The sequence below is a fragment of the Pituophis catenifer genome, unplaced genomic scaffold, assembly GCF_029215685.1.
Source record: "Pituophis catenifer annectens isolate HBS135680 unplaced genomic scaffold, rPitCat1.0.hap2 SCAF_1, whole genome shotgun sequence".
NCBI lineage: Eukaryota > Metazoa > Chordata > Lepidosauria > Squamata > Colubridae > Pituophis > Pituophis catenifer.
Genome location: NW_027256881.1, coordinates 88,055,861 through 88,083,600, shown reverse-complemented (window position 1 = coordinate 88,083,600; position 27,740 = coordinate 88,055,861). Strand labels below are relative to the sequence as shown.

General features: G+C 34.7%; 1 protein-coding gene across 1 annotated transcript in view; it reads left to right on the top strand.

Moving 5' to 3' along the window:
• PEX7 (peroxisomal biogenesis factor 7) overlaps positions 1-27,740 on the top strand; it is a 51,339-nt gene that overhangs the window by 22,139 nt on the left and 1,460 nt on the right. Inside the window, exons 6-9 of the mRNA XM_070952316.1 lie at positions 2,768-2,874; positions 3,298-3,411; positions 5,404-5,459; positions 18,220-18,319. Coding sequence (XP_070808417.1) covers positions 2,768-2,874; positions 3,298-3,411; positions 5,404-5,459; positions 18,220-18,319 — 377 coding nt within the window. The remainder of the gene's footprint in view (positions 1-2,767; positions 2,875-3,297; positions 3,412-5,403; positions 5,460-18,219; positions 18,320-27,740) is intronic.

Here is a 27,740-nt window from a genome sequence, read left to right as displayed (position 1 = left end):
TTGGTAGCTAGCTGATATGTTAGAGCTGATTTGATAGGGCTCTCTTTCTCTCAAATTGGGACAATAAAAAATCAATGTATAGAGAAAAGGTCAAAATCGCAAATGGAATCAACTGTTGCCCAGAAATTTCATAGAACAAGAAACCCTTAAGTTATCAATCAGCGGTTTACAGTAATTTATAACCACACTACTATATCTAGCATTTTCCTTTTGTTTGTTTTTTTTAGCTGCCAATGCAAACAATGCCATATCAACATCATTCATATGAAAACAAATAATGTCATTAGAATTTTCTAGGCTTTCTGATAAAACCATCTTTTTCTGTTATTTTTATACAGTGGTCAGATCAATATATCTGACCACTGAGGTCTTCCACTTGGTTTTGCCTGCCAATGAAAAGCTATTATTTTGCTCGGCATTGTTATATTTCCTGCTTGAGCAGGAGAAGACCTCCAAGGTCCCTTCCAAATCTATTAACCTGTTATATAATATCCTGCCAGAACAGCTTCTGTAAACACTGGCAGAAGTTCTGATGCCTATGACGTCCTTCAACAAGCAAAACCAGAACAAAATCTTTTTTTCCCAGTAGGGGTTCCTAAAATATGTTCAGTATATATATTCCCTTAGTTGATGTTTATTCCCACACTGCATTAATAATATACTGGAAAAAGAATATTTCTTTGCCACTATTTGTAATTTGCTGTCCAGTGTTCCTTCGTTCAGGTTTCCAGAAACACATTTTTCAAACACTCTTCCACTAAAGTATTAATCTTGTTTTTAAATACCTCAGTATTGTAGTAGTAATTGCTTGAGTTTTTCTAGTTGCTTGAGTTTTCATTTGCTTGTTATTAGGTTCAGTACAGAATGATAAAATACAATATCAATAAATTTGTATCAATAAATTTGTATCAAACATTGCAGTTTGATATCATGGCTTAAAATGTACAGCTTCAGTAAAACCATCTATCAGAATTAATGAAGAGTTTTATAAGTACCTTCTACATTTTTAATAAATTATAATTATAGGCATAATACCAATGGAACGTGGTTCCAAAGAATACTAGACGAAGAAGCTCTCAACCACACTATAACTAATTTGGAGCAGAGAAGTAATTGTCAACTCTCAACACAGACATGAGCTACAAGCTTATTTTCCAAATAAGCTTTTTTCTTTTTCTTTTACTCTTCTGTGTAAGGGCTGGTGAGTTAAAATTAACCAATTAAACTGTTACTTTTCACAAGTATGTGGGGATGGGCACAAAGGAAAAGTAAAGATAGTTTAGAGGACATCTGGAACAATCCAAACAGCAACACAGAGAACAAACTAGATCAGAAGGCAGAGTGGAATTGAATCATCCAGCCAGCAGACTGCTGCATTATTCCAGATGGGAGCTGATCAGTGTACAAATCAGCTGCTTTGCCATCTCAGCTGTGAACCAGCAGGTTCTATTAAGTGCTCATTAAAAATGAAAGTAACAAATTTAAGTGGCTATATTGATAAAGAGCTTGAATAAAAGTCCCTCAGATTTAGATTCCTTCCTAGGTTCCAAGATGTCCATAACTGACAATTCTGAAAACAGAAGAGGGGATGGAAAGTTAGCAGTTGTTCATGTTTAATTTTTGATGGTGGAGTTCCTTCCAGTCTGTGATGCTACCAAGGTACTTGGAATGAGATGCCCAGAATGGAAAAATAGGAGATCGGGAAAAAGTTATCAAACTGAGCCTGATCTAGTGATCACATCTTAAAGAACTGTAGATTATTGCTCCTTTCAAAGTTGGCAGCATTAATCCTTCCCCACAAAAAGTGTTAATTACTTCATGGATCCAGCTGTTCAGCTGTTTAGATACTTCTAAATGTTCAAAAATATCCAAAGTTATGCCACAAAATGGTGCCTGGTTTCACCAGCAAGTGCCATGATAAACTGGAACCAATTTAGGGCAGATATGATTGAGTTCATCTGACAGGAAACCCTCAAATTCATTTTTTATGTTTGTAGGACTTTGGTCTGCTATCCCTACCTGAAAGGCTATGAGTAAATGTGAACAAGGCCACTGTGTAGGAATTAAAGATGCAATAAATGTAGAGAATAATTGCTGATTTGGTGTGCTTGTTGGTACTATTTAAGCTCTGACAAGTATTCGACGATATCCTCCTTTTTTGCCACTACTGCTTTAGACACCTTTTCAGTCACTGTTTTTCACAGTTCCTTGACAAACAAGGAGCTGTGAGTCCAGAAGCACCCTGAAATTATGAAACTTATAACCTATATCAATAAAGCAGAGATTAGTATTTCTTGAGGAATCTGTTTCCTGGCCTGGCCTACCTTCAAAGTATGACATCAGTCTTGAAAATTTGATAACTGGCCATGGTTGAATTTCCTTGGCATGGGTTTTATTCAATTTATGGTTTATTTCACTTTCATTTTTTTGTAGCATATTTTTCACAGACTTGTATACTGTATACCTGATACAATTATTTTCTAGCATAATACGTAAAGCTGTATAGTGATCCATAATCACAATAAAATCTCTCTAAACTTTCAACAAAAATAATTAAAAATATCAGCTTCCTAACATAGGTAATAGCACTTCTTCCTCTTTAAAATTTACATGCTAAACTTCTTCCTTTAGGATTCAGTGCTTTTTCATTTGTGAAGTGACCAGTTTGATGAACTAAACAGCCTTTGTAAATAAATGTGTTAATTATCTCTCCATCCTTTCTAAACAATTTATAAGTGGGAAACATTTATTAGTGTGTCTGTTTCAGGTGACCAAACTCTACGGATTTGGGATGCAAAATCACCAGGACTCCCAGTGATAATTCCTGCTCACCAAGCTGAGGTTTTAAGCTGTGATTGGTGCAAATATGATCAGGTACAATAAATGGAAATAGTGCATTTTTATACAGTGGAGAAGCTGCTTTTATTATTTTAGAATTTAGTATTGCTTTTGGATTGCTTCAGATTATGATTATTCTCCATTTGCTATTGGTTTTAATAATACCAACAGCTTTATACCTACCTTTATATTGTTGGGATCTTCCCTTAATTTATTGACAGTGTAGTAACCTTGAAATAAGCTGAGTTATCAGATAGCAGCTGGTTCAAAGTCACCCTGAAATTCCCGTTTTTAATGGAATGAAATGAAATAGGCTTGTTAATGTAACTTTGGATCTCTGGCATTCCAAAGTTTTTCTCATATTGAAATTTCTGTTCTTTAGGTTTACAACTTGAGAGCTGTTGTATTCTTAGAATAAAACTCTTTTTGTGCATTCCCTCCCCCCCCCCCCACCCCCAGAACCTACTTGTAACAGGTGCTGTTGACTGCAATTTGAAAGGCTGGGACCTGAGAAATACCCGGAAACCTATATTCAGTCTGCTTGGGCATACATATGCAATAAGAAGAGTGAAAGTAAGTTTTAGTATTTTTCTGATTATTACATTTCTAAATGGCTATGAAAACAGGCAGTCCACAAAACCCAGCAGAGTGTTTGATGAGCTCCACATTTGTGTTCCTCATTCCTCCTCCTGTTGTGTGGGTTTTACATTATAAAATATTTACAGACCATTCTTTTACCAGATTGAATTCTAAGGGGGCATACAAAATGATAATGTCAATAAAGAAGATAAATACAAATTAATAATATCAGAAGTAATAAATGTTAAAATCAGGTAAAAGCTGAACAACAGGGTAAATTTTAAGAAATATTTATAACAGTCGGTAGTATACTAAGATGATGATGGCAGTAAAATAGTCAAGAACAAGTCATTGCTCATCTTTTTTTTTAATAGACAATGATTTTGTTGTTTTATTTATTGCCTTTGAATCAAGGTTAACTCCTGGCAACTGCCTGGACAAGTTTTCTTGGCAAGGGTTTTTGGAAATAATTTCCTATTGCCTGCTTCCTAGGTCTGAGAGAATGTTGCACAATGTCACTTAGCTGGCTTCAAGCCTAAGGGAGAAATAGAACTCACAGGCTCCTGGTTGAGCCCAAAGTTAAGTTGTTAAGTGAGTTTTGCCCTTTTTTCCCCATAATTGTTAAGTGAATCAATTAAATAACAGTGTCAAGTAACACAGTGTCAACTGTGTTACTACACAGTTGTTAAATTTGGCTTCCCCAATCACTTTGCTTGTCAGAAGGTCACAAAAGGTAATCACATGACCCAAGGACACTGCAACGATCATAAATACATGCCAGTTGCCAGGCATCTGAATTTTGATCCCATGACCATGGGAATGCTGCAATAGTCATAAATATGAAAAAAACCTGTACACTATATTTTGTTAGCAAGCTAGTTAAGTATTGTTTTGAAAGCAAATTACTAAGTGCTAGCTTGAAAATTGCTCACCATCAATCCTTCACCAGACTAAAACTAGGTATCAGGTTGCCTTGGACTTTATATTCAGATTACCTGAGCTACAATAAACTGTAAAGTGTGAAAATATTATACATCCTACCCCTCTCCTAATCCAGGCCATTAATTGGTAAAGAAGGCTGTGTGATCTTGATTTTAAATCATATTGAATGTGAAATGTTCTATGTCAACAGCTGTTTCAATTGTAAAGCAGACTTGACATTCAGAAAGTATTCAGAATTTGAAACGTGGAATTTATTTCAGATTTCTGTTAGACATTCTTGCTGTTTCAGCATTTAAGGGGAAAAAATAAGAGATGTTTAGTACTATAAATCTTTCTGAAGAAAATTGCTGTTTTTTATGAATGTGCTTGAAAAAAGATTGATTTAAAGTAAGTGTTGCTGGATTAGCTAGTAGAGTTTGGCTCTTGGTCTCCATCTTTGCTGCAACTTTTGTTCAGCTTTCCAGTTCATGTCATCATATTAATCTATGATTAATAATCTACTCTTTGTAATGGGCAAAATTATAAGAACTTCTGTTGCCAGTTTTCATCCTTGAATCCAATTGATTAAGTTAAATTGAATCCAGATTAAGTTATTTTGGTAATTAAAAAGAATTCCTGCCTTGGTGTTAACAATAGAAGACATAATCTCTCATAAGTATTTTGTCAAAAGATAACATATTTTCATAGATATATATCACTGCTGCGATATGTTTTTAAAGTATTTTAAGCATTTCAATAGTTTGGATTTTTAGTTGCATTTTTTGTGATTTGACAATTTATGGTCAGTCTGTATCTTAGAGACACGTACCATAACCTCCTGTAAGGTATTTTATATTAAGTTGAAATTTTAATTATGGCAGAGATTATGGATGCAACACCAAATCAACTTTATGTTGATTTTTATACAAAATAATATTTTCATTTGGTTCCCTAATACTGTTATTTAACAAGAATTTTTCTTTCTAAATACTTTTCTCTCCCTCTCCTCCACCCCCACAAATATATATTGAGATTTATTTTGTGGTTCTCTTATTTCTTTTGCAGTTTTCACCATTTCATCCCACTATATTGGTTTCTTGTTCCTACGATTTCACTGTGAGGTACAGTAATTATTTTTTATTAAATTCACATAATCTGCCGTGTACTTTTTTAATGAAGCATACACTAATTTTTGCTAATAGTTTATGGAAACAGAATTTCTAGGGGAAGGTGCTACATTCTGCATCTGTGGCCTTGGAAAGTTTTGTGAGAAACAGTTTGATTCTGTTTGTTAAATAGAGATGAGAAAAAGATGGTTTCTTCCTTATTTGTATAGAAAAAAAATAGTCCTAGTGCTTTTTTTTTTTTAAATAGCCTTTTCTTCCAATTCTAGTACTGTTTAGTACGACTTAGAAAAGGTTATTTCTTTTCATCTCTTAATCAGCTCAATATTTTTTCTCTGTAACAAAGGTTTTGTAATTTTCATTTTCATTATCAATATCTACATAAATGCAATATTCTTGAATCTCTATCTTCTAAGACCACATGTCATATGCAGATGATGGAACTTTAAAGGGAATGTAGAAATAGAAATATTATTTGAAGTCAGTAAGCATACAGAGAATATGCAGTGGGTGGGCTGAATCTGTTCTCATATTACTAATGGACAGTGCTTCTAGAATCTAGATGGAGGCTTATAACTGTTGGGTAGGATAAGTCAGTGACCATCTTTTTGTGTGTTGGTACTTACAATTCACACAAAAACTACCTGGATTTTTGAATAAAGGTTATAATGCAGTCTCATTTCTAGCTTTCTATAAACGAGAATTTATGTTTGCAGAGGCATTCTCAATTAGGTAGACTAATACTTGTGGATGCCAAAGTCACTGCAGAAACTTTTCTTGCCAAGTCCTCTTCTACCTTTGACCAATTAAGAAATCTTTTTAATTGAAAAAAAGGAAGTTGGACAGTTTATAAAGCAAAATATCAAGTCCAAGCAGGGGTGAAATTTACTTACCTTCCATACTGGTTCGCCAATGTGCGTTCACATATGTCATCATCTACGCATCTGCAGAGGCTTAAAATGTCGCAAAAAAGCGATGTCATGACATCCGCGCGGGTGGGCGGAGCCTCCCGCAGCCGCCGCTAACAGTTCGCCTGAGCCAGATAGAACCGGCTGGATTTCACTCCTGAGTCCAAGCATTATCTTTATTTACAAGAAAAATAAACAACAAATGCATCCTTAGAAAATAAAAATGGTGGGTGTCATAGCTTGATGTTTTGCTTGCAAATGTGTCCCAGCTAAGCTGGAGAAATAGAGAATAGCCAGTAAAAGAGGATACCCTTATTCACCAGAGCAGTAATTTTAGGAACAATCTTGCTTTTCCAACAGCAACTATATAATGCAAGTGCTACTATATGCTCTCAAGATTCCATATTGGTCTCATCACTATCATTCCTTTCCCTGTAATTGTGTTCTAAACCTAAACTCAGCATCTTTTAACCTGGCACTCAAATTATATAAAGCAGATTTTTTCTCATATCCAGTCAATATGATCATTGATCATGGCTACTAGAGGTAATAGGAACTATAATTCAATCCATCTGAAGATCACACAATTGGGTGGACACATGTTTGCTACTGAAACTGCCTCCAAATGAAGCCTATGAAGAGAACTGCATTTATTATGCTATAGGTATATTGTTATTATTGTGTTTAGGATTATACTTGCAAAATTGCTAACTAAAAATGTGTGTATTTTTCCGTTTAAAATGCTCTTTATAACTTTTATAACTCTTTTTCTAATCAGTGTCTTGGAGTCAGTAAGATTATTTTTCACAAATGGAATATTTTTATAATAACATTGTGTCATTTGTTATTGTTAAATTGTTTTATGAACCTTGATTTGTTTCTTCTGGTTTTTGGAAGATAAGCTTTAGTAAAATCAACTAATTAGGTATTTCTGTAGGCTTTTTAAAAAATAAAGCAGACCTGAGCTTTTCTCTGGCTAGAATACTATTATTGATAAGCTGTAGCAAATCAACACAATCAGTTTATAAAATACACGCATACATACATGCATGCATATATATTAGTCCATTCTCTGCATTTCAAGATGCTTTTATTAGTTTCTTCATTTTCGTTAAAAACATTACTTAAGTAGAAGTGCTTCTATTTATTTTTTAAAAGCTACTTTTTATAAAGTTCCACTTTATTCTGCTTTAATCAGACCCCATCTCAAGTATTGTGTCTGGTTCTGAACATCATATATTATGGATTCTGGAAAGTTTAGGAGACGGAGGGGAGATATTATACTTGAAATGATGTCACATGAAAGAAGGCCAAGATCTGTTCTCTGTCATTTGGAGTTCAGGACAATGAATAGATTAACGTTTCAGGAAGGCAGAGTGCAACTGAACATTTTGTAATAGTAAGAGTAGTTTGACGGTAGAGCCAGTTTCCCAATGATATGGTAGTCTCCCTTTTATTGGATGAGTTCCAACAGCAGCCAGACAGCCATCTGTTAGGGATGCTTTTGTATTCCTGCATTGAGCAGGGGATGAGTCAGTACCTAAATTATCCCTTCTTATTTTATTATTTATGTTTATACCTATTTAAAATATATATTGTTCAAAAGGAGATACTGGTAATGGTGGATAACTTATGTATGTTTTGAAATCCAGAAAATGCTCTTGGAGTGCATGTTCATCATTAGAGTTAAGAAAGTAGAGAATTCTTTTGAGAAATATTTATTTGTTCCAAATCATCATAAAGTACCCTCTAATTTATTGTGCAGGGCAGACCATTCTGCCAAGATGTTTTTTTAGAAGATATGTAACAACTTTCAAAAATTTTGTAAACCTATTTCTTAACTTTCCCATCTAAATACCCTAATCAGACTTGGTTAGGCCTTAGTTGACTTGGTTAGGCCTTAGTTTAGTTCTCTTAATAATCTGAACCAGGGGTGAAATTGCTACCGGTTCAGGGCGGTTCACCCGAACCAGTAGTGAAAATGCTACTGATTCACCCAAACCAGTAGTAAAAAAAATGCTTTAAAAAGTAAAAAAAAAAAAGTTCCGATGATCACGCAGCACAGCTGATCCTTGGAACTTTTAAAATGCTTTTTTTTTTTTTTACTACTGGTTTGGGTGAACCAGTAGCATTTTCACTACTGGTTCGGGAAATAGGTAGTAAAAAAATGCTTTAAAAAGTAAAAAAAAAAAAAAAGTTCCAACAATCAGCTGTGACAATCAGCTGTGCTACGTGATCATTGGAACTTTTTTTTTACTTTTTGAAGCATTTTTTTACTACCTATTGCCCAAACCGGTATTTTTGTGTAAAATGTGATAGTTCGATTTTGAGCTCTCTATGATTCTGTGAGGTTCCTGCTTGTTGCAGGGGCCATTTTATGTGAAGTCCAGCTGCTTTTGCATTGTGTGTGAGTCAGTTGTGTAGCTTTTGTGTTATTTTTGTGTAAAGTGTGATAGTTGGTTTTCCCGGTCACATGACCACCAAGCCACACCCACCCAGTCACATCATCACCAAGCCACACCCACAGAACCGGTAGGGAAAATTTTTGAATTTCACCATTGATCTGAACCAAACATTTACATTAACATGCTATAGTAAAAGCAGGTATATTGAAGTGACTTTGCCTACAAGATTATTTACATTGATGGGGAATTTCTTGTTGTCATGATCCTGCATGACTGTTATGTATTTTTTCTCTTGTAACTTGTTCTTCTGAATTATTTTTAAAAATGTGCATCCTATTAATTTGATATGCCTTATATAGAGACTTCCTGAGTTTTAAACGTTTACTTTGCCTTTTCAGTTCAGTATCCTAGGGACAGTTTAGGGTAAATTATAACCATAAAAACAGGAAATAATAAAGCAATGTATAAGAATTCCAATAAATAATTTTGACAACTTATCAAATTAAAGTCATGATCAACATAACTAACCCAATAACTTACTTAACCTTAAAAGGTTTTACAACAAGAAGTCTCCCATTTTTGCTTTTAAAGACGGATGCCGAGACCCTGCTTGAAAAAGTAGTGCATCATGAGATTAAAAAATACTATGGAATGAACTGCTTCAGAAAATATCTATTTTGATAGTGACAGTTCCTGAGTTATAGCTTACTGGAAGTTCTTGGTAGATATCCAGAGACCACCCAATCAAGAGCTTCAGTCATGGCCTGGTCCAATTTATAGTTCAGATTCAAACAAAATTTTAACCAAAAAAATAGACTTCATTGGGAAAAAACCCCAAACAGATTGGTATTCTTTTTCTTAGCATAACAGGATGAAGTAAACCGTGTTTTATGAGATCATGCAATTTAACACATTCTACAGAAATTTTTGTAGAAAATTGGGCTACGTTAAATTTTTTTTTTGTAAAAAAGTAATTGGAAGCATAATGAAATTTGTAGCAATTGAAGCCTCACAGAAATTTTAAGACTACTTTGCTGCCTTTGTTAATTTAACTTGAATTGGTCTTCTATTGGTAATGCTTGTACTAAAAAAAAGAAAGTAAGCAAAATGTGTGCTAAATAGGAGTTCTGAATTATTAGTAGTGCATCCTCCAAGCTCATTCATGTACTGTATTAATATTTACCTAAGCTCATGCTATTTAAATAAATAAGTAAATAAACACATTTCAGCTGCTTTAGAGTTGATCAACTGGATGACAGCATTATACAGATGTATTTGTAGAAGGACCTCAATTTGATACTGATTTAATGAAACAGCAATTTGAACTCCTGGAACACTTAGCTTTTCTCATTCATCCCTTAAGTGCATCAATAGAGAGATTTTGGTTAAGAGGAAAAATACTGCCAGTAACCTTTCTTTCTTTCCCCCCCCCCCTGTTCTGTGTGCCAAGTATCTGCGTATACAGTTAGATCTGCAGCTTTTCTTTTCCACTGTGCTGATCAAGCAGTATACTTTATATGAATTGCTTCATTTTATTTTAATTTTATTTTATTTATTTCTCACATAATCTGGCAGCACATACGAGCAGGCAGTGAGGCAGGCTGTCCCTGTCCATAATTGTTGTGATAAGGGTTGTAGAGCATGAGTAATCATTGCAGAGTTTGATCTAATCCTTTTGACCTGGAAGCACTTTGGTAGGAGCTTCTGACACGAATGGAGTAGTAATCTAGTGGTTAAGATTAGAAACCAGGAGATTGTGAGTTCTAGTCACACCTTAGGCATGAAAAAGTGGCTGGGTGATTTTGGGCCTGTCACACTCTCAGCCTCACAGGGTTGTTAGTGTGGAGAAAATAGGAGAAGAAAGGAATATAATATATATGTGCTACCTTGAGTTATTTGTAAAAATAATAAATGCAAAATTAAAAACAGTATGTGTTTGTGTGTTGTTGCATTTACAGAGGAATTCCCATTAGGTTATGTTGGGTTTATTCTCTATCAATAAATTTATTTATTTATTTATTTATTTATTTGTTCAACTTGTATGCTGCCTTTCTCCGAAGACTCAAGGGGGCTTACAATGCATTTAAAAACCATATATAAAATATTAAAAGTTGAACCATTAAAAACAATTAAAACCCATTCACACCGTTCATGGCCAGATCTCGCCAAATCGCAACAGTGAGATCAACAGCCCCAGGCCTGCCAGAAGAGCCAGGTCTTCACCGCTTTTCGGAAGGCCAATAAGGTGGGGATGGTCCGGACTTCAGGAGTCCGGATCATCTAAGTTATATCTAAATACTACTTCATTAGTAATGTATTGTTACTATCGGTTATTATATTGTTATTGTATCGGTTTTCAATTCAATTGTATAGAATGTGAAGAATGTGTGTTTGCGTTTTATTTTTATAATTATAATGTACACTGAAGATGGCATTTAATTTCGTTATACGAGGTGCAATGACAATAAAGTAAAGTAAGTAAATTATATTACTAAATAAATATAAATCACTGTTAATAATGATTACTGTATTTAAACTGTATATATAGATGTCTTTTTTTCTGGTGTTGGAAAAAAAATATCTTGATGATTCCTGTGTTTGTTCCAGTTATGATTTGGATGGATCCCAATGTGTTATATTTTAATTCACAGATACTAAGTACTTTCTATTATCATTTTAAGGCTGACCCTGTGACCTTTTTAGTAGGTGCTACATAAATATGCAATGAAATGCATACATCTTTACATTTATTGTTATATTTTGCTATCTGATACCAAAATTTGCATTGTAATCCTAGAGGCCTGAAAGGCTAAATTTTATTATAACAATTTAAAATAACTTTATATCTTAGATGGGCGCCTTCTAAGTATCTAAGTTATTTTATACCGAAATCAGTGGTGGGTTCCTCCTAGTTCCGCCTGGTTCCGCCGAGCCGGTAGCAGTGACAATATGATGTCATCAAACCAGTTCTGCACCCCTCCCCGCGTTATTCTTACCTTTTATTTGGCCCCATTCCCAATCTGTTGCTGCCTCCTGAGTCCCAGCTGATTGGCTAGAAGGAAAAAAACTGTTTAAACTCTTGCCGTGGGGCTTCAAAGGGCCGCCCTACAGCTGATCAGTGTTAAAAGGCAGTGTGGTGGTAGACCGGTGCCTCCAAAAACAAATGAGTAGACCAGTGCCTGCAAAAATAAATGGGTAGACCAGTGCCTGCAAAAATAAATGGATAGACCAGTCCCACCAAAAACAAATGGGTAGACCAGTGCCTCCAAAAACAAATGAATAGACTGGTACAGTTCTGCAAGCAGTTAAAAGCCTGGTAGACCAGTACCTCTGCTAAATCCTAAAGAATTGTCACATGATCATCAAGCCACACCCACAAAATAAGCCAGGCCCACAGAACCGGTAGTAAAAAAATTTAGAACCCACCCCTGATCCAGATGATCATCTTCTAAGAAAACACTGGCTTCTGGTGGGCTTTTGAATTAGGGAAGTTTTCAAGAAAGATTGCTGAGATTCTGTGATTCGCAATAGGGATTTTTCCTTTTATATATGGTCATAATAAGTCTCTGTGACTCATGTAAATGGAGCTCTAATTTATAACTACAGTAGGTAACTAAAAATGAGAAAAGATTTAGTTGTAGAGAGATCTCAAAAAAAGCAAAGGTTACACATACACCCTACATAAAAGATTGCTTCATGGATGCATTCTGCAGTATTGTTGAGTGACCACACACACAAAGGTTGAGAATATATGTGATGTCTTTATTGTTTTACATAGTGACATTATATAGTTTGTTACTTTCAAGTTACAGCGTACTTGGCAGCATATCATTGGCTCACAGAATCTTCCAGGTAACTTAAATCATAGGTTAATCATTACTGCTTTGCTTAAGCACTTCTAATATTTAGTTATAATTAAAATCTAACACACATCCCACTTTCTCTCCTCCTGTTCCTCTTGTTTACAGAGTTAGGGTCTTTATCTTCTAATGTCATTTCCTGGCGCTTACGTGCAAGTAACCTTCCTTATCTGAGGTTTGCCATCCAAGATAGGAAAATCCCTGCACATATGCAGACTGCAGACTCCTACACAGTATAAGCAGGCTGACACCCAAGAAATTATCCCAGTTCAAATATTGATTGGCTGAATGTTGAGGGATTGCAATTCCAGACTAAATCAAGAGGAATGTATGTTCAAATGCATCCAAACTTTGGAACCCATTACTCCTGTGTAATTGAAATTTCAAGGATCTTCACACCACTTGTATGTAGCCTGTTCGAGGTACAGTAACTTGATTCAAAAATTGTTGCCCGACAATGTAACATTTTGCCCAATTGAAGGTTACAAACAGATAAAGAGACAGGAGACTTTTAGTAGTATATAGGCTAGACAACCCGTGACTCGTTAGGTTGTTCCAGTGGTGAAATCCAATTTTTTTTACTGCTGGTTCTATGGGTGTGGCTTGGTGGGCATGGCAGGGGAAGGATATTGCAAAATCTCCATTCCCACCCCACTCTGGGGTCAGCCAGAGGTGACATTTGCAGGTTCTCCGAACTACTCAAAATTTCCGCTACCAGTTCTATGAACTGCTCACAATTTCCACTACCCGTTCTCCAGAATCTGTCAGAACCTGCTGGATTTCACCCCTGAGTTGTTCCAAATATATTTCCTTACCTAAACAGGGAAAGAAAGCAGGGCAAAAAAGCCATGAGAGTGGGAGTGACTTCCAGCTTCTTGCCAGCTTCCTCATTAACTTTCCTTATGAAAAGCTGGCAGGCAGTGTTGGAAATGACGATTGTGTGACAGTTATGGCACTAAAGCAGCCACAGTTTTGCCAAATTTCAATCCCACTGGAGTAATGAATCTTGTATTTTGGATGCATTCCTTTAAGTTTTCCCTTTTGAGGTGTGTTGATTAAAAATATTTTTGCCCCGTGATGCACCATTTTGCCAAATTGAAACAGCAAACAGCAGAAATAATAGGCAGATAGATGAAAAGAGAAGCTCTAAGTACTGTATCTTTTTTTAAAGAAAAGTATTCTGCAGATAACTAATTATTTTGTTTCCTTTCTGTACCCTTTTCAATTCTGCATTTTATGAAATACAGTTACAAAAAATGTAATTTTGATACTGTATTTCTTTAGTAACCCATAATGTTTAAATATATTCCTAGCTTTTAACTTAGTTTTCATTTTTCCAGTCAAATAAATTTTAATTTTCTGGTTTAAGAACTATTAAAAGAAATCAACTTAATAAGTAGATGCTTAGCTGAAGCATGTAAAAATCAAATGTACTTCTTTCAATGTGAAAACATAATGAATACTTCTTAATGGATTCTTCAACCACTACCTGCACTCTACTTAATAATAGCTTATGAGTAGTAATAAAGTTATATTTCTTCCAAAAGAGGAAAATCAAATTATCAGTCACTAAAATACTATAGATTTAATATTTGAACATTGTTTTCTAATGTCCATCTCTTCTCTTTGCTATATCCCACCAATGTTTGGTGTTCTCTCTTGACCATGATGACCCTCTTGTCTTTTCGTCTGGCATAATTATGCCAAATTATTGTATGTATGTATGTATGTATGTATGTATGTATGTATGTATGTATGTATTTAACCACAAAGTTGTACTTTGAGAGTCTCACCTCAGAACAGTTTAGAGTCTTTCCAGCTTCTCTATTGAATTGTAAGAAGACAGGGATGGGCAAGAACTGTTATGGATGGCAGAAAGATCCAATTTGTCTTCTCATCTGCAACCATAGCAGCTCACTTTGTGATTTTCAGCCCAACCTACCTCACAGTGTTGTTGTGAAGAAATATAGGAGAATGGTGCACTATATAGGTATGTGCCTTGAGTTCTTGAGCAAAGATGGGAGCCAGTTTGGTCTAGTGGTTAAGGCACCAGGTAGAATGCAGGAGACCACGAGTTCAGGTACTACCTTAGTCATGAAAGCCATCTGAGAAACCTTGGGCCAGTCACTCTCTCTCAGTCCAATTCACCTCACAGGGTTGTTGTGTGGGAAATATAAGATGATGAAGATGTGTTGGATATGTTAGTTGCCTTGAGTTATTTATAAAAATAATAAAGGTAGGATATAAACAAACTAACAAATAAAATTTTGATATAGATATTTGTATGTGTATGTTTGAGTACTAGAGAAGGGACACATAAAGGAATAAAAAATTCCTTCATGAACCTTAAAAGGTGTTGCTTCTTTAAAAGCCACAGGATGAATTAATTCCTTGCTGCTGCATTGGGGTGGGGGGAGGTATTCCAGACTGGTTGGGAAACTGTTACAGAACATTGAAAATAGAAGATAATGTGGCTGAAGTAGCAGCCAGTAGCCATGAATCAGCCACACTTTCCCCAAATGTTATGCTTTTGGGAATCATGGGATCCAGATTTTGTACACATTCTATAAATTAGCCCGTTTGAGATACCTAGATTCAAAAAATGTGGTCCTAGGATGCACCATTTCTCCCAAGTAAAGATCATGAAACAGGAGTTTTAGCAGTATGCAGATATTGAATATAAACAGCAAAACGGTCTTCCGTGTGAGAATATTTAGCAAACTGTACTACAAAACATTCATAGCTAAATGAAAGGAGGCTGTTGACCTTCATTTGCTTCTCTTTGAAAATTAGCTTATTGGAAAACTATAAATTTCGTCTGCTCTCTAGTATTAGGAGTCTCTAAAGAGGGCTGTTGCCATAGCACATCCATTGTGTAGCCATCATTCTAGCCAGGTAATTTGCGGAAAATGTAATCAAGTTGGCTTAAACAAACTTAATTGTGTGGCCTCTAGTGTTTGCTGTACACCTGAGTTGCTCCTATGTCGAATTTTTTGTAGTTGGATGGTTTTTACTCCTTCTTGATAATCACTTCAGCGGCAAAACCTGCAGCACATGGATAGCATTACGCATCACTCTTCGTAGTCATGACACCTATACAGGAAAAGATACAAAGGGACCCAAGGAGAGGTTGAAATGAGAGGGTAAAAAGAGTGGAAATATATTTATAGTGTATCTATCTGGGTAAAGTCAAGAGAAAGATGTTATCCCAACAGAAATAACTGAAAATTATATTGAATACAAACTAGTTTTTAAGTACTGCAGTAACGACTTTTTGTATTGTATAAGTATTTCAAAACAAATACATTTAAAAAGAATGTAATACAGGCAGTCCTCAACTTACGACCACAATTGAGCTCAAAATTTCTCTTGCTAAGTGAGTCATTTGTTAAGTGAGTTTTGCCCCATTTTATGACCTTGAAAGAGAGGAGAAACAATGGGAAATATAGGGCAGAATAGGAGAGTGCAGAATTTTAAAATACAAAAGAAAGGAGGAAGAAGGGAAAACAAAAGGAAAAGAAGGAAAAGAGGGTGGAGGAGAAGAAAAATACTTAAAACATAAATGATTACACTGGGATTTAGAATGGACATATAAGAAAGAGGGGAAAGGATGGGAAATAAAGGGCAAAGATGTTATGATTTTAAGATACAAAATATTAATAATGAAAAGATACGAAAAAGGAAAAGAAAAGTAGAAACAAAGGGAAAACTGTAATAAATGTCACATGCTCAATAATATTGGAGGTTTATAGAATGATAAATTTTAACAATATGAATAAACCAGTTGGGGGAAATTTCATATTTGGAATATCTTAAACTATATATTTGAAACATAATTAAAAAGAGAAAAGAAGACAAATTAAGAATATTTTAAGAACTAATTGGATTGAGTAAAATGAGAAAGGATTAAGATGCGCTTTATAAATATATATCTGAATAAGGGGGAATATATCGTTAAGATGTTTTGAGAAATATATTTAATGATTGAAATTGAATGTAAAACTGAATGAAATTGAAATGATAAAAATGATTTAAATGTTATACTTGCAAGAAGTAAAGCAGAAAAAATATATTGGTAAAAGTAAAAAAGATAAAGAGATTAGAAAAGTATTTGAGTAAAGATTTGAAGGAAAAAAGAGAATAAGATGAAATATATTGTTAATAATTAAAAAGATAAGGGATCAGGGCTGCCTGAACTCCACAATGGAAAACATTAAATTGAAAATGAATACAGCAATAGAGAGAGATGAAGGAATTGGAAGGGAGGAGGAAGGAGAGAGAGGGATGGAAGAGTAGGGAGGAAGGAAGGGAAGGGAAAGTAGAGTAGGAGAGAAGGTAAGATAGGGAGGAAGAGAGAAGGAGAAGGGAAGGGGAAATAGAGAAGAGAAGAAGAAGGTGGGGAAAGAAAGTTGGAAGGAGAAGAGGGAGAGGCTAGGTTTGAAGAGAAAGATTGCTGTACGATAAAAAAAAATGAAGTGGAAGAAAGGCATCTCTGAACAAACAAATATAAATATATTAAGAAAAAGAATGAATTGTTTATAAAAGAAGACAAATATGTATAGATAATAAAGTTAGAATTTAGGGATAAATTAAGAAGATGTTTATGTATGCAAGTATAGAAATACTGAGGTATATTCCAAAAAAGGAAAGGGGGGAAGACGATATTGACAAAAATTGTAATTGAGTAAAATGTATTTGAATTCGATTAATTGTATAAGATAAGAAACGACCAACACTCAGTTCAAAAAAAAAAGAAAAATGTGGGTGAAGATGGGAGAGGAGAAAAGAAAAAAACCAATAAAACTTGTTTTTTTTAAAAAAAAAAAGAAAAAAGAATATTGGGAAAGGTTGCTTTTTGAAATTTCAGTGATAAGGAATCAAATGTACATTACACTAAGTCGTAATGCGTTGGGTTGCTTTTTTGGCTTTGCAAGATCAATTAATTCCTCAAGGGATAAATCATGCTATTATGTTCCTCCTGGTAGACTATCCCATCCCTTATATATTGTCAGCTGGCCAGTGTCTATGCACTGACAGATTGCTCTGCTGCTAAATTACTGAAATAATTCAACACCTTTGACAGAGTATGGGGAAGAGCCAAATTCAATGTTCTTATTTAATTCTTGACATCTCAAGAGAGGAGGGGGAGAGTAAAAAGAGAACTTGAACTATGAAATGTTTTTACCTGAGAGATAAGCTCTCAGCAAGCATTAACTGTATCAGTGGACTGATGGTCTGACAATAAAAATGCCCCCCCCCCAAAGAAAACACATATAAATTGTCATATATAAATTATTTACAGAATAAATAATCTTCACATTATTGTTTTGTAGATTGTCCCAATGGAAGTTAATTCTGCCAGCTTTTTTGACCAAAATTTCCATACTGAAGTGAAGGAAATGCTTTCTTAATGAATTTCTTAATGAAAGGCTCATTTATGCAGATGAAGCAAGAGACCTGTGGCAATAGGATTAATTATGTTTTTAAAGTAGATGGCTTTGGGTTTTAAAAGCATCTGGCAGTTTCAAGCTTGCCATCAGTGGCCTTTCAATTACCATAATTGCATTCTTGTTTCCATCTATAGATTTTGGGATTTCTCCAAGCCTGACCCTCTGCTTGAAACTGTGGAGCATCATACGGAGTTTACTTGTGGACTAGATTTAAGTTTGCATGATTCGGGTCAGGTAAGAAAATAAGAAAATACATTTTTTTTAATGTGAATGTAAACCCAGTTGAATTATGGATTATGCATAGTGGCTCTTTTGAAATCTGAAAATTTATGTAAGAATATGGAAAAATAAAACAAAAAATCAACCATCAACAGATTCCTTCAGTTATCTGTCAATCAGCATTCCATGCTGCCCTAAAGATTTTAACTAATTCAGCATTGATTGTATATCCTTGTAAAGACAACTGAGCTAAAAAAGTTGAATAATTGTGTCTTTCCTTTTTGATTGCTACTTTTTTGTCATTTTCACTGAGTGCTGAACTATTTGTTTTTTTCCCCTTTATAGAGGAAGAATTTTACTTTTATTTAATTCCTCCCTTTCCTTTTCTTCAAGATCCAAAGGTCTTGTCATTCTTGTCATCCTTTATTAATTTCAGCTGATTCTAAATGTTGCTTTTTTGATACTATTTCTACAATCTAGACTACTGTATATAATCATTTTTAGTGATTTATGTCTCTTTCCAACTCCTCTACATGTCCTTTGTGACTTTCAGATTTTCACTAAGTCTTTCTCATTAGAATTGCTTCCAGTGATGTTTTTCATATAGTAAAACAAATTACCAGATTTTGATACATAGACAAGATTTATGTCCCGATGCCTCCACAAAATAATAAATTAAATCTATTTTGTATCCCAAATAGTCTAGGTGATTAATTAAATTTATTATTTTCATCAACTTACATATTGATAGGTAAAAAACTGTTAGTTACAAATTTTGCATTGATTTATGTCATTTGCATGCATACTTAACAGAAGTGACAAAAATCATATACGTTAACACAAATAACATTAATTCAGATGTCACATAGGTGGTTGAATCAGACAAGCTTGACTCCAAATGGTTTGCTACATTGGGGTTTTGCAGTAATGTATCTTTTTAAAGAAAAAATTCTCATCTTTATTGGGGTCACTTCTCCATCAGCTTCTGTTATTAATGTATTTTACCTGTTGTTCTGATTTAATTAAATATGATTTCTTAAAATATAAGTAATATAAATGTCTATGGAGTTTTTCAGTCATCCAGGTCACGATTATCCCAAAGGTACTTTTTTCAAGAGGCAACTGGACTTTCTGGTTTTTCTTTGAAGATGTTTCGCTTCTCATCCAAGAAGCTTTTTTAATTCTGAGTGGATGGTGGGGAATGGAAGGATTTATATTCCTTGTAGACAGCTGGTCATTTGCAAGTGGGCCTTCATCAAATCTCAAAAAATAACTTACAGGAGCTCCTCCAAAAGAGACAACAAAGAGAACAATAAACAAAGCAATGTTATCATTCCATACATTGCAGAAATATCAGAAAAGCTCAGGATGATCTTCAGGCAATACAACATAAGGCAGAAGCTTGTCCACCCAAAAAATAAAACACCCAGACACAAACTGAGCAACGTGGTATATGCAGTACAATGCAGTGAGCCATGTGCAGATCTATACATCGTGGAAACAAAACAACCACTTTATAAATGCATGGCACAGCATAGGAGAACAAACCCATCAGGACTAGATTCAGCAGTCCATCTGCATTTAAAAGGCAAAGGCCACTCTTTTGAAGACAGCAAAGTCCACATTTTGGAAAGAAAGTACCACTGGTTTGAACGAGGGTTCAAAGAGGCCATCTATGTCAATTTGAACAGCCCTCTCTCAACAGAGGAGGAAGGATACGACATCATCTATCTCCAGTCTACAACACAGTCCTTTCAACAGTTCCAAGAAGGCTCCACACCCATTTGCACTACTCAGGTGACCTTGATGACACAGATAAACCTCCAGGTGGCCTGTGACTAGCAATGACTGGCTAAAAATGACCAACTGTCTGCAAGGAGTATAAATCCCTCCATTCCCCACCATCCAGTCAAAGCTGAAGAAGCTTCTTGGATGAGATGTGAAATGTCTTCAAAGAAAAACCATATAAGTAATCTACTTAATTATGTTTTTTTTAAAATATCATTTAATATAAAGATCCTCCCAATATTACAGGATCACTTTCTCCCAGCATGGTTAGTTTTCTCATTTCCTCAATTAAGTCTTCCTTGTTAGTTATTCTGAAATCAAGTGTAGATGACCTTCTTTCCTTCTAGCATTCTTTGAAGAAATTTTTTTTGACAAGGCAGATTAGGGACTTCTAGAAGGAGTATGTTTAGCAGAATCTGTATCCAAACTTACGTAACCTGACTCTACCCTCCCTCTAGAAAAACCCATTCCCACAAAAGCTTTTCCTAAGATCAGAGGTGTCTGCCAATTGACATAGGTTATGATCTGTTCCATGGGTGAAAGGACCTCCCTCCCAAGTGTTCAACTGCTTGTCTCCTTCCCTTTCATACTCTTGTGCCACAGCCTGTGCCATTCAGCAGCGTATTCTGGTCCTTCATCTTAAATTGGCAGAAAAACGAGCTTCTGTCATTCTCATTATGAAGCCATTTCTTTGACTTCATCCCACACTTATCTGCTAATATGTTTTTTTTAAGTGTTGACCGATGTATTATATATTTTAATTGTGTTCTCGGAAAATAGTGTTTGTCTCTTAACTTGTTTTATGGAACAGATGTAATATCAGTCCATGAATCATTGTACCTTGAAAGAAATGCAAGCATTTATCAGATTATGTTCCCTGCAGGTTTGTTAGCCATCACTAAATATAAGAGGAAAAAATGAAATCACATTCTATTTGTTGTGCCAGTAATGCAAACATTCTTGGGGCTGCAGTAAAATAATAGGATCAACAAAATGAAAAATACTGAGCCTCCTATATTTCAAGTATGTCAATCCCCCCAAATATAAGTAAATTACATTAAACACGCTGTATCGGAATAGTTCAGATCAGGAAATAATGGGTTTTACAATATTTGTTTTCAATAATCCCTTAAATTAATCTCTACTAAATTTATAAATCTACATGCTGTTCACAAGTATTAGTATCAGGCAACACTTTAGAACAAAAGTTGACAACTTTTCTATGGTTAAGGGATGAATATTAATGGGAATGACATTTGAAAATTGATAAGGAAATGAGGGCTTATGCATAGGGTATTTTGCTGTTAAAAATAAGTATAATTAGTGGCAAGTTTAAACTTCATATTAACCATGCTGTTGATATTTAGCAATGTGCTGTGGTGGAAGTTTCTTAAAACAGAACTACAGAAGTTGTGGCTAGTTCACAAGTCACCTCTTTTTTTAAAATAGGATGGTTACATAATATACTTAATGTCAATATATTGTAGTAAACTGACTGCACTAATTATCTCAATAAACTATAATTGCACATAGTCATTATGTTTGGAAAAGATTGGTCTCTTTTTAAATTTCTCCTCTATTTTAAATTTTAATCAGATTTGCGACTTCTGTGTTTGAATATCTCAAGGTTTGGTTCTCCCCCATCTTTCGTCCAAATGTCTTCTGTGTTGATCAAATATATAGATTTTTAAAAGTTCAGACATTTGTTGGGGACATGAATGAGGCAGGGCACTTTCAACTCTCATTAAAAATAAGGGCAGTAGCATATTTTTAAATCATATTTGGGAGGTGCAGCTCTTCTGAGATTTTTTTTCCTCTTACAAACATTTTGCTACTACTGAAACATCATTTGAATTTTTATATAGCATAATTTTGCTCATCTAAACTGAATGGTTGAAAAGTTCTAGCTCTTGCTTTAATGCCAAATTCATTTCTTTACTTGATTGAATATATTACTTTGAAGATATAAAGAAGTGAGGAAGTATTGCTTGAGGCACAAAGGTCTTGAGATTAGAGTATTTTGGCTCTGCTTGAGTAATAAGGCTAGATAGTGTTCGATTCAAATGTGAAGAAAGAAATGACAGTCTGAGGTTCCTTTCTCTATTTCTATGCCTAGTTATCATCAAGTCTTCCACACTACCAGTGCTAGGCTCACATATGTAAATGAAAGCTTTCTGCTGAGCAAGACTTTTTCTGTAGCTCTTGTCTGCCTGAAAACAGGATTAGGTACTTAGAATAGGCAGAAAGAACATTGTGAAAGTTCTTTCAAGAATGAATTATAATTCAGTTTTCTTAATTATAATGTTGCCATTTCTTAAAAGGAAAACATAATAAGAATTTTTTTCTTAAGCGCTGAAGGATGAGATACTTACAAATACTGTATACATATGTTGCAGTTTGCAAATCATATTGTCGAAAAGCTTCTTTGAGATTAAAACTTAAGTTACAGGTTAGATTCTTTACATTGAAATTCTTTTCCTATGGCAGTGATTGGTCTTAGTAGAGAGCAGAACTGCAGCCCTACCAGTAAGTGGTGAGTTACATGCAGTATTTTATGCCTCAACCCTGCTTCAAAGATCATTTTGAGATGAGCCTTTGTTAGTGAAGCTGAAATTAAACTGATTGTATTTGTGAACTGAAAACCAGAGTTTTCAGAATATGTGAATGATGCAGAACTTTTTAATAACAATGTAAAGCTCTTTAGTAGATTGTAGTACCTTTTAACTTTGTATCTATCTAAAGGAGATGAGCTTTTACCAAGGGGACTTTGTGGATGGGTTTAGGTGGACTTTTGAAGTGGGAGGGAAGGTGGTTTTATATTTGCAGAGTAAAGGCAGCCATTGTTTAATGGGAACAGATCATATTCAAAAAAGAAAAGTTCTTCTGCTTCCATTAGGAGATTTTGGAAATATAAGTGAGAAGCACAACAATAAACACTATATAATATATAATTATTATATAATATTTTAGATAGATAGATAGATAGATAGATAGATAGATAGATAGATAGATAAAAATATATATTTTTAAGGAATGCGGTGGCCCAGTGGCTAAGACACTGAGCTTGTCGATCAAGAAGGTCGGCAGTTCATCGGTTCGAATCCCTAGCACCATGTAACAGAGTGAGCTCCTGTTATTTGTCCCAGCTTCTGCCAACCTAGCAGTTCGAAAGCACATAAAAATGCATGTAGAAAAATAGGGTCCACTTTGGTGGGAAGGTAACAGCGCTCCGTGCGCCTTCATCGTGTAGTCATGCCAGCCACATGACCACGGAGATGTCTTCAGACAGCGCTGGCTCTTCGGCTTAGAAACAGAGATGAGCACCACCCCTAGAGCCGGTAACGACTAGCACGCATAAACCTTTACCTCTACCTATATATTTTTAATCTGTCTTTAAAGTTTGTGAACTTTAAAGATGTGTAGATTCCCAGAATTCCTCCAGTCACCACCCTCTAAAGTTCACAAGGTTAAAAACCACTGTTATATCTTGTAGGCACTCAGTATCAGTCTCTGTACATCTTTATCTTCTCTTCCCTATCCTGTTTATTTTCTACCTAACCCCATCCTCATCTTGTTTTTTTTCTTATGTCTCTTTCCTTCCTTTCTCAATATAGCCATCCCTTGGTCACATGTGTCCCACAAGGATGCCTATTCAAAATGTAATAGATATAGAGAGATACAATGAGTTTAGGACATGTTTGTAGATGCTAAAAAAAATTTCCATTGAAAAAATGAATAAATATCAACCAACATCTAACAGATTTTTATTTTCTCCTTTTTCAATCACAAAGATGGTCATCAGTACTACTAGAAATGGCTTTGACCAACAAAGTAAAACTATAAGTTAATTAACCAACTGAGGATCTGTTGGGGAACTAACTTAACTGGCTAATGGAAACTAGCCTTACTAATGAACAAAAATTGAAGAATTTTCATCATAATTAAAACTGAACATAGGAGAATAGTCTTCGTTAGCCTGTATACTTACCTAGTTCATATGCCTTATTTTTGGAGGAGGGAAGGGAAGCTTAATTCATTTGTTGCAAACAAATTTGCCAGAGGATTGCCATAACCCAGTAACAGAGAAACATTTGATGCCCTGCCATGGAACATTCTGACCCTGAAATATATTATTCTGATTTTGGTTGTTGCAAATATTTTGGAAGTGGTCCATCTTTGAAGTGGGTTGGCTCTTGTCATCAGAGCATTGTTAGAATGGCATATTTCAGGATTTAACCATTTCTGGGAAACTCAGTGACCTGTTCTATGATTGGAACTCCCTGTTCCAAAGTACAAAGCGTACTGCATCTCTTTGTGTAGTAGTAACATCCAGCCTTGAAGTGAGCAGCCACTCTTCTGCTTTGTACTGCTCTAGGAACTTCCCTTTAAGTAACACTATTGGGAGCTTTTTACTGGTAGGCTTTTTAAAATTATTATTTTGTCTTACTTGTTAGGATGGGAAATCATTCCAGGAAATGTACAGAGGTGTTATCTATTTACCTAGTTGTGGTTCTTACTATTTTGTTTCATAGTGAAGGATGCAAAAAGATGAAATAAAAGAGAGTACTACAAAATATGTAATACTCATTTAATGTAATACTCATTGCTGCTTTTGTTCAGTGAGTGATACGAGGAAAAAAGTTAATGCATCTACATCTCATTGGGTTTACATCTCTACCATTTTTAGCCTTGGGCAAGCTTTTGTTTATTTTATATGAAGAGGCAATTTGAGAAAGAAATTTATAAAGTCAAAATGGTATTACTCATGCATGTTGTTAAGCCATCAGCAGTCTTCGAGAAAAAAATCTCTCTCTCTCTCTCTCTCTCTCTCTCTCTCCCTCACACACACACACACACACACACACACACACACACACACACACTAAGAGCTCCAGTTGTGCTGGGTATATTTCAATTACAACTCTATTTAACTGCAGGACTTTATAGGCTGCTCTGCTCTGAGGAACGTACAGCTCCCCAAGTCTTTAATTTGGGTTAAAACAAATATATAAAAGTCAAAATTTAACTATAATTTAAAATATATGTCTGCTGACATTCTTTACAATTGTCTTAGAGAAACATGTAGAAATTATAACCCAAGAAAGTTGAAGATGTAATTCTGCCACTTTTCACAATACTATTAAATCTACTTAAATTGGCGCCATTCACAACTAAGGCTGCATTTGCACTATGGTACGTGTGCAAAAATATACTAAACAGCCCTTGAAGCAAAACAAAAGCAATTTATAGAATCACAATATATGAGAAGGTATCTATGGAAAGCTCTGCAAAACTTAGCTAGTGGTGCTTAATTTAACATGTTCCTGTGATACCTAATTTAAAAAAACAGAAATAAAATAGATTTATGATAGCCCATGTATAATATGCTGATTAGTTAAAAAGTCCTGATGCATGGTAATTATGCAATGCAAAGTCAATTAATTCATAATAATTTGTTAAGCAAACCACAATTTCTGAAACATAAGCAATCTATTAATCAGTCTTTAATTCTTTTAACAGCTGATTAGTAATTATAAATTCTGAATGTTATTTAGAAATTCACATAGTTAAATCATATAATGGCTTAATTACTCTCTTCATTGGAACTGCCTGTCTTCTAATCAGTTCCTTCCTACCTGCTGAAGGGCTTGAAGGCTGGTTTATAGATAAAGTAGGTTATATAGCAATGGTGCTGAAATACATTGTATTTGTGGTTCAGTTATGGAAGGGGATCCAACCTTTGTATTAGTACATTGGATGAGAAATATTATTGTTTCTTTATTTGTTTGGACATACCTATGTGACCTAACCACTGGGTTTTGTTTTTCTGAGTTTATTATATTTGTAAACCTGCTGAACCATCCTTTGCCCTTACTCTACAAGTATTAACACCGCTAGCTAAAGTTAGTCATAAATAAGTGCCATCAAAATGAAACAAATTAAACATAACTAATTTAAAATTCAAGGACTGGGGAGGAGTAAAATCATGATTGACAGTCCCAAGACAGGAATCTGAAACAACCCCAGAATCCTTAATCCATACTACAAGTAATCTAATTTATTCTAACCAGACAAAGAAAAATAGCTCTAGACTATTTTTAGCAGAAAACAGTGTATAATCATATTTTATGGCTGATGAACATCAGTACCAGAAGCATTTCTTTGTATAGCTCTGGTTGTCCTCAAGTATTTTTCAGAATTAAGGGAAGTTTTTCCAAAGTCTGATGTTCTGCTACTGCTTTCATTTTCCAATTCACTATTTTAAGCGGAAGCTATAAATCTGCATTTCTCTCACATGCAAAAGGAAAAACATGTTTATCAAATACATTAGATCCAGGTAATTTTGCTAATATATCGTAATGACAAACATTAAGTTTGAATTTAGGACACCTGATAACATAATTTAAATTAAATGGTGTATTTATCTTTAAAGATGCTGAGTGGAATCCAGGTTTCATGCGATATGGGTAACATAAAAGCTTTTAGGGATCTTTCAAATCAATTTTCCATGAGAGCCAGTTGGGGGTTAAGGCATCAGTCTGGAAAGTAGGAAACCATGAGTACTGGCCCTGCCTTGGGCACAAAGCCAATTGGGTGAGTTTGGACCTGTCATTTTCTCTTAGCCCGAGAAAGGAGGCAGTGGCAAACCCCTTCAGAAAAATTGCAGGGACTTGTCTCTAGTCTCCAAAAAGTGGACACAGTTGAACAGAAAACAAGCAATATTGGTTGATGATTACATTTCAAGAGTTCACAGAATATTAACATAATTTATCAAAGTAATTTATCTTTTATTTGCTATTTTTTTCCTAGTTACATTTATATTTTTTTCATGTACTATCGGTAACAGATCTGGACTGAATTAAGCAAAAGATTTTTAGCAGCCTGCCTTGTGTAAATTGTGTTTGCTTTTCCTAAGATTGGTTGAAATAATAATTACTATACTTAATATTCAGAAATTTCTGTGTGACATTAATTAAGGCAGTCTCAGGTGAAAAGTCCCCAGGGATTTTGCAGATGGTATTTTATTTATTGTTTCCTCTTGGCAGTTGAGTGTTTGTTTTGTGAACTCTAAATATGCTGTCTGCAGGTGTAGCCTACTGTGGGTGATCATTATAGAGCTATCAGTTGATCGGGGAAAAGAAATCATGAATAGAAAACTAGATAGGCTGCATCACACAGTTATTTATGTTTTAATATTCAACCTTTTTTCTCAGCAAACTGCAACTAATTGAATAGAAGTTCAGTGAGAATAAAACCTTTGTTTTGCACTTTTGAAAATGTAGTAAATAAGCGGGAGATTAGTTTGGGTTTAGAGTAATATAATGTATGGCTACAATTATTGCAGGTTTTGTTAATGTTGAATTAACATGTTGAAACATCTTTTCACACATATAGATATTAAGTTATAATTAACTTGATCCAACTACAAAGATTTTTTTTAAATCTAATTTATATACTCATCTTTTTGTTGTTATATATGTCTTTGTATGCTGTTATTATGTTCCAATATTTTGCTACAGAAGCTTAATTGCATTACCAGATTTAATGTATTTTATGCTCTTTTTAAGCAGTGCATTTTTCCTGAAACTAATTCTAATTTACTTTGGAATAATTTAATATAAATTGTGAGTTTTATTTATTTTTATTT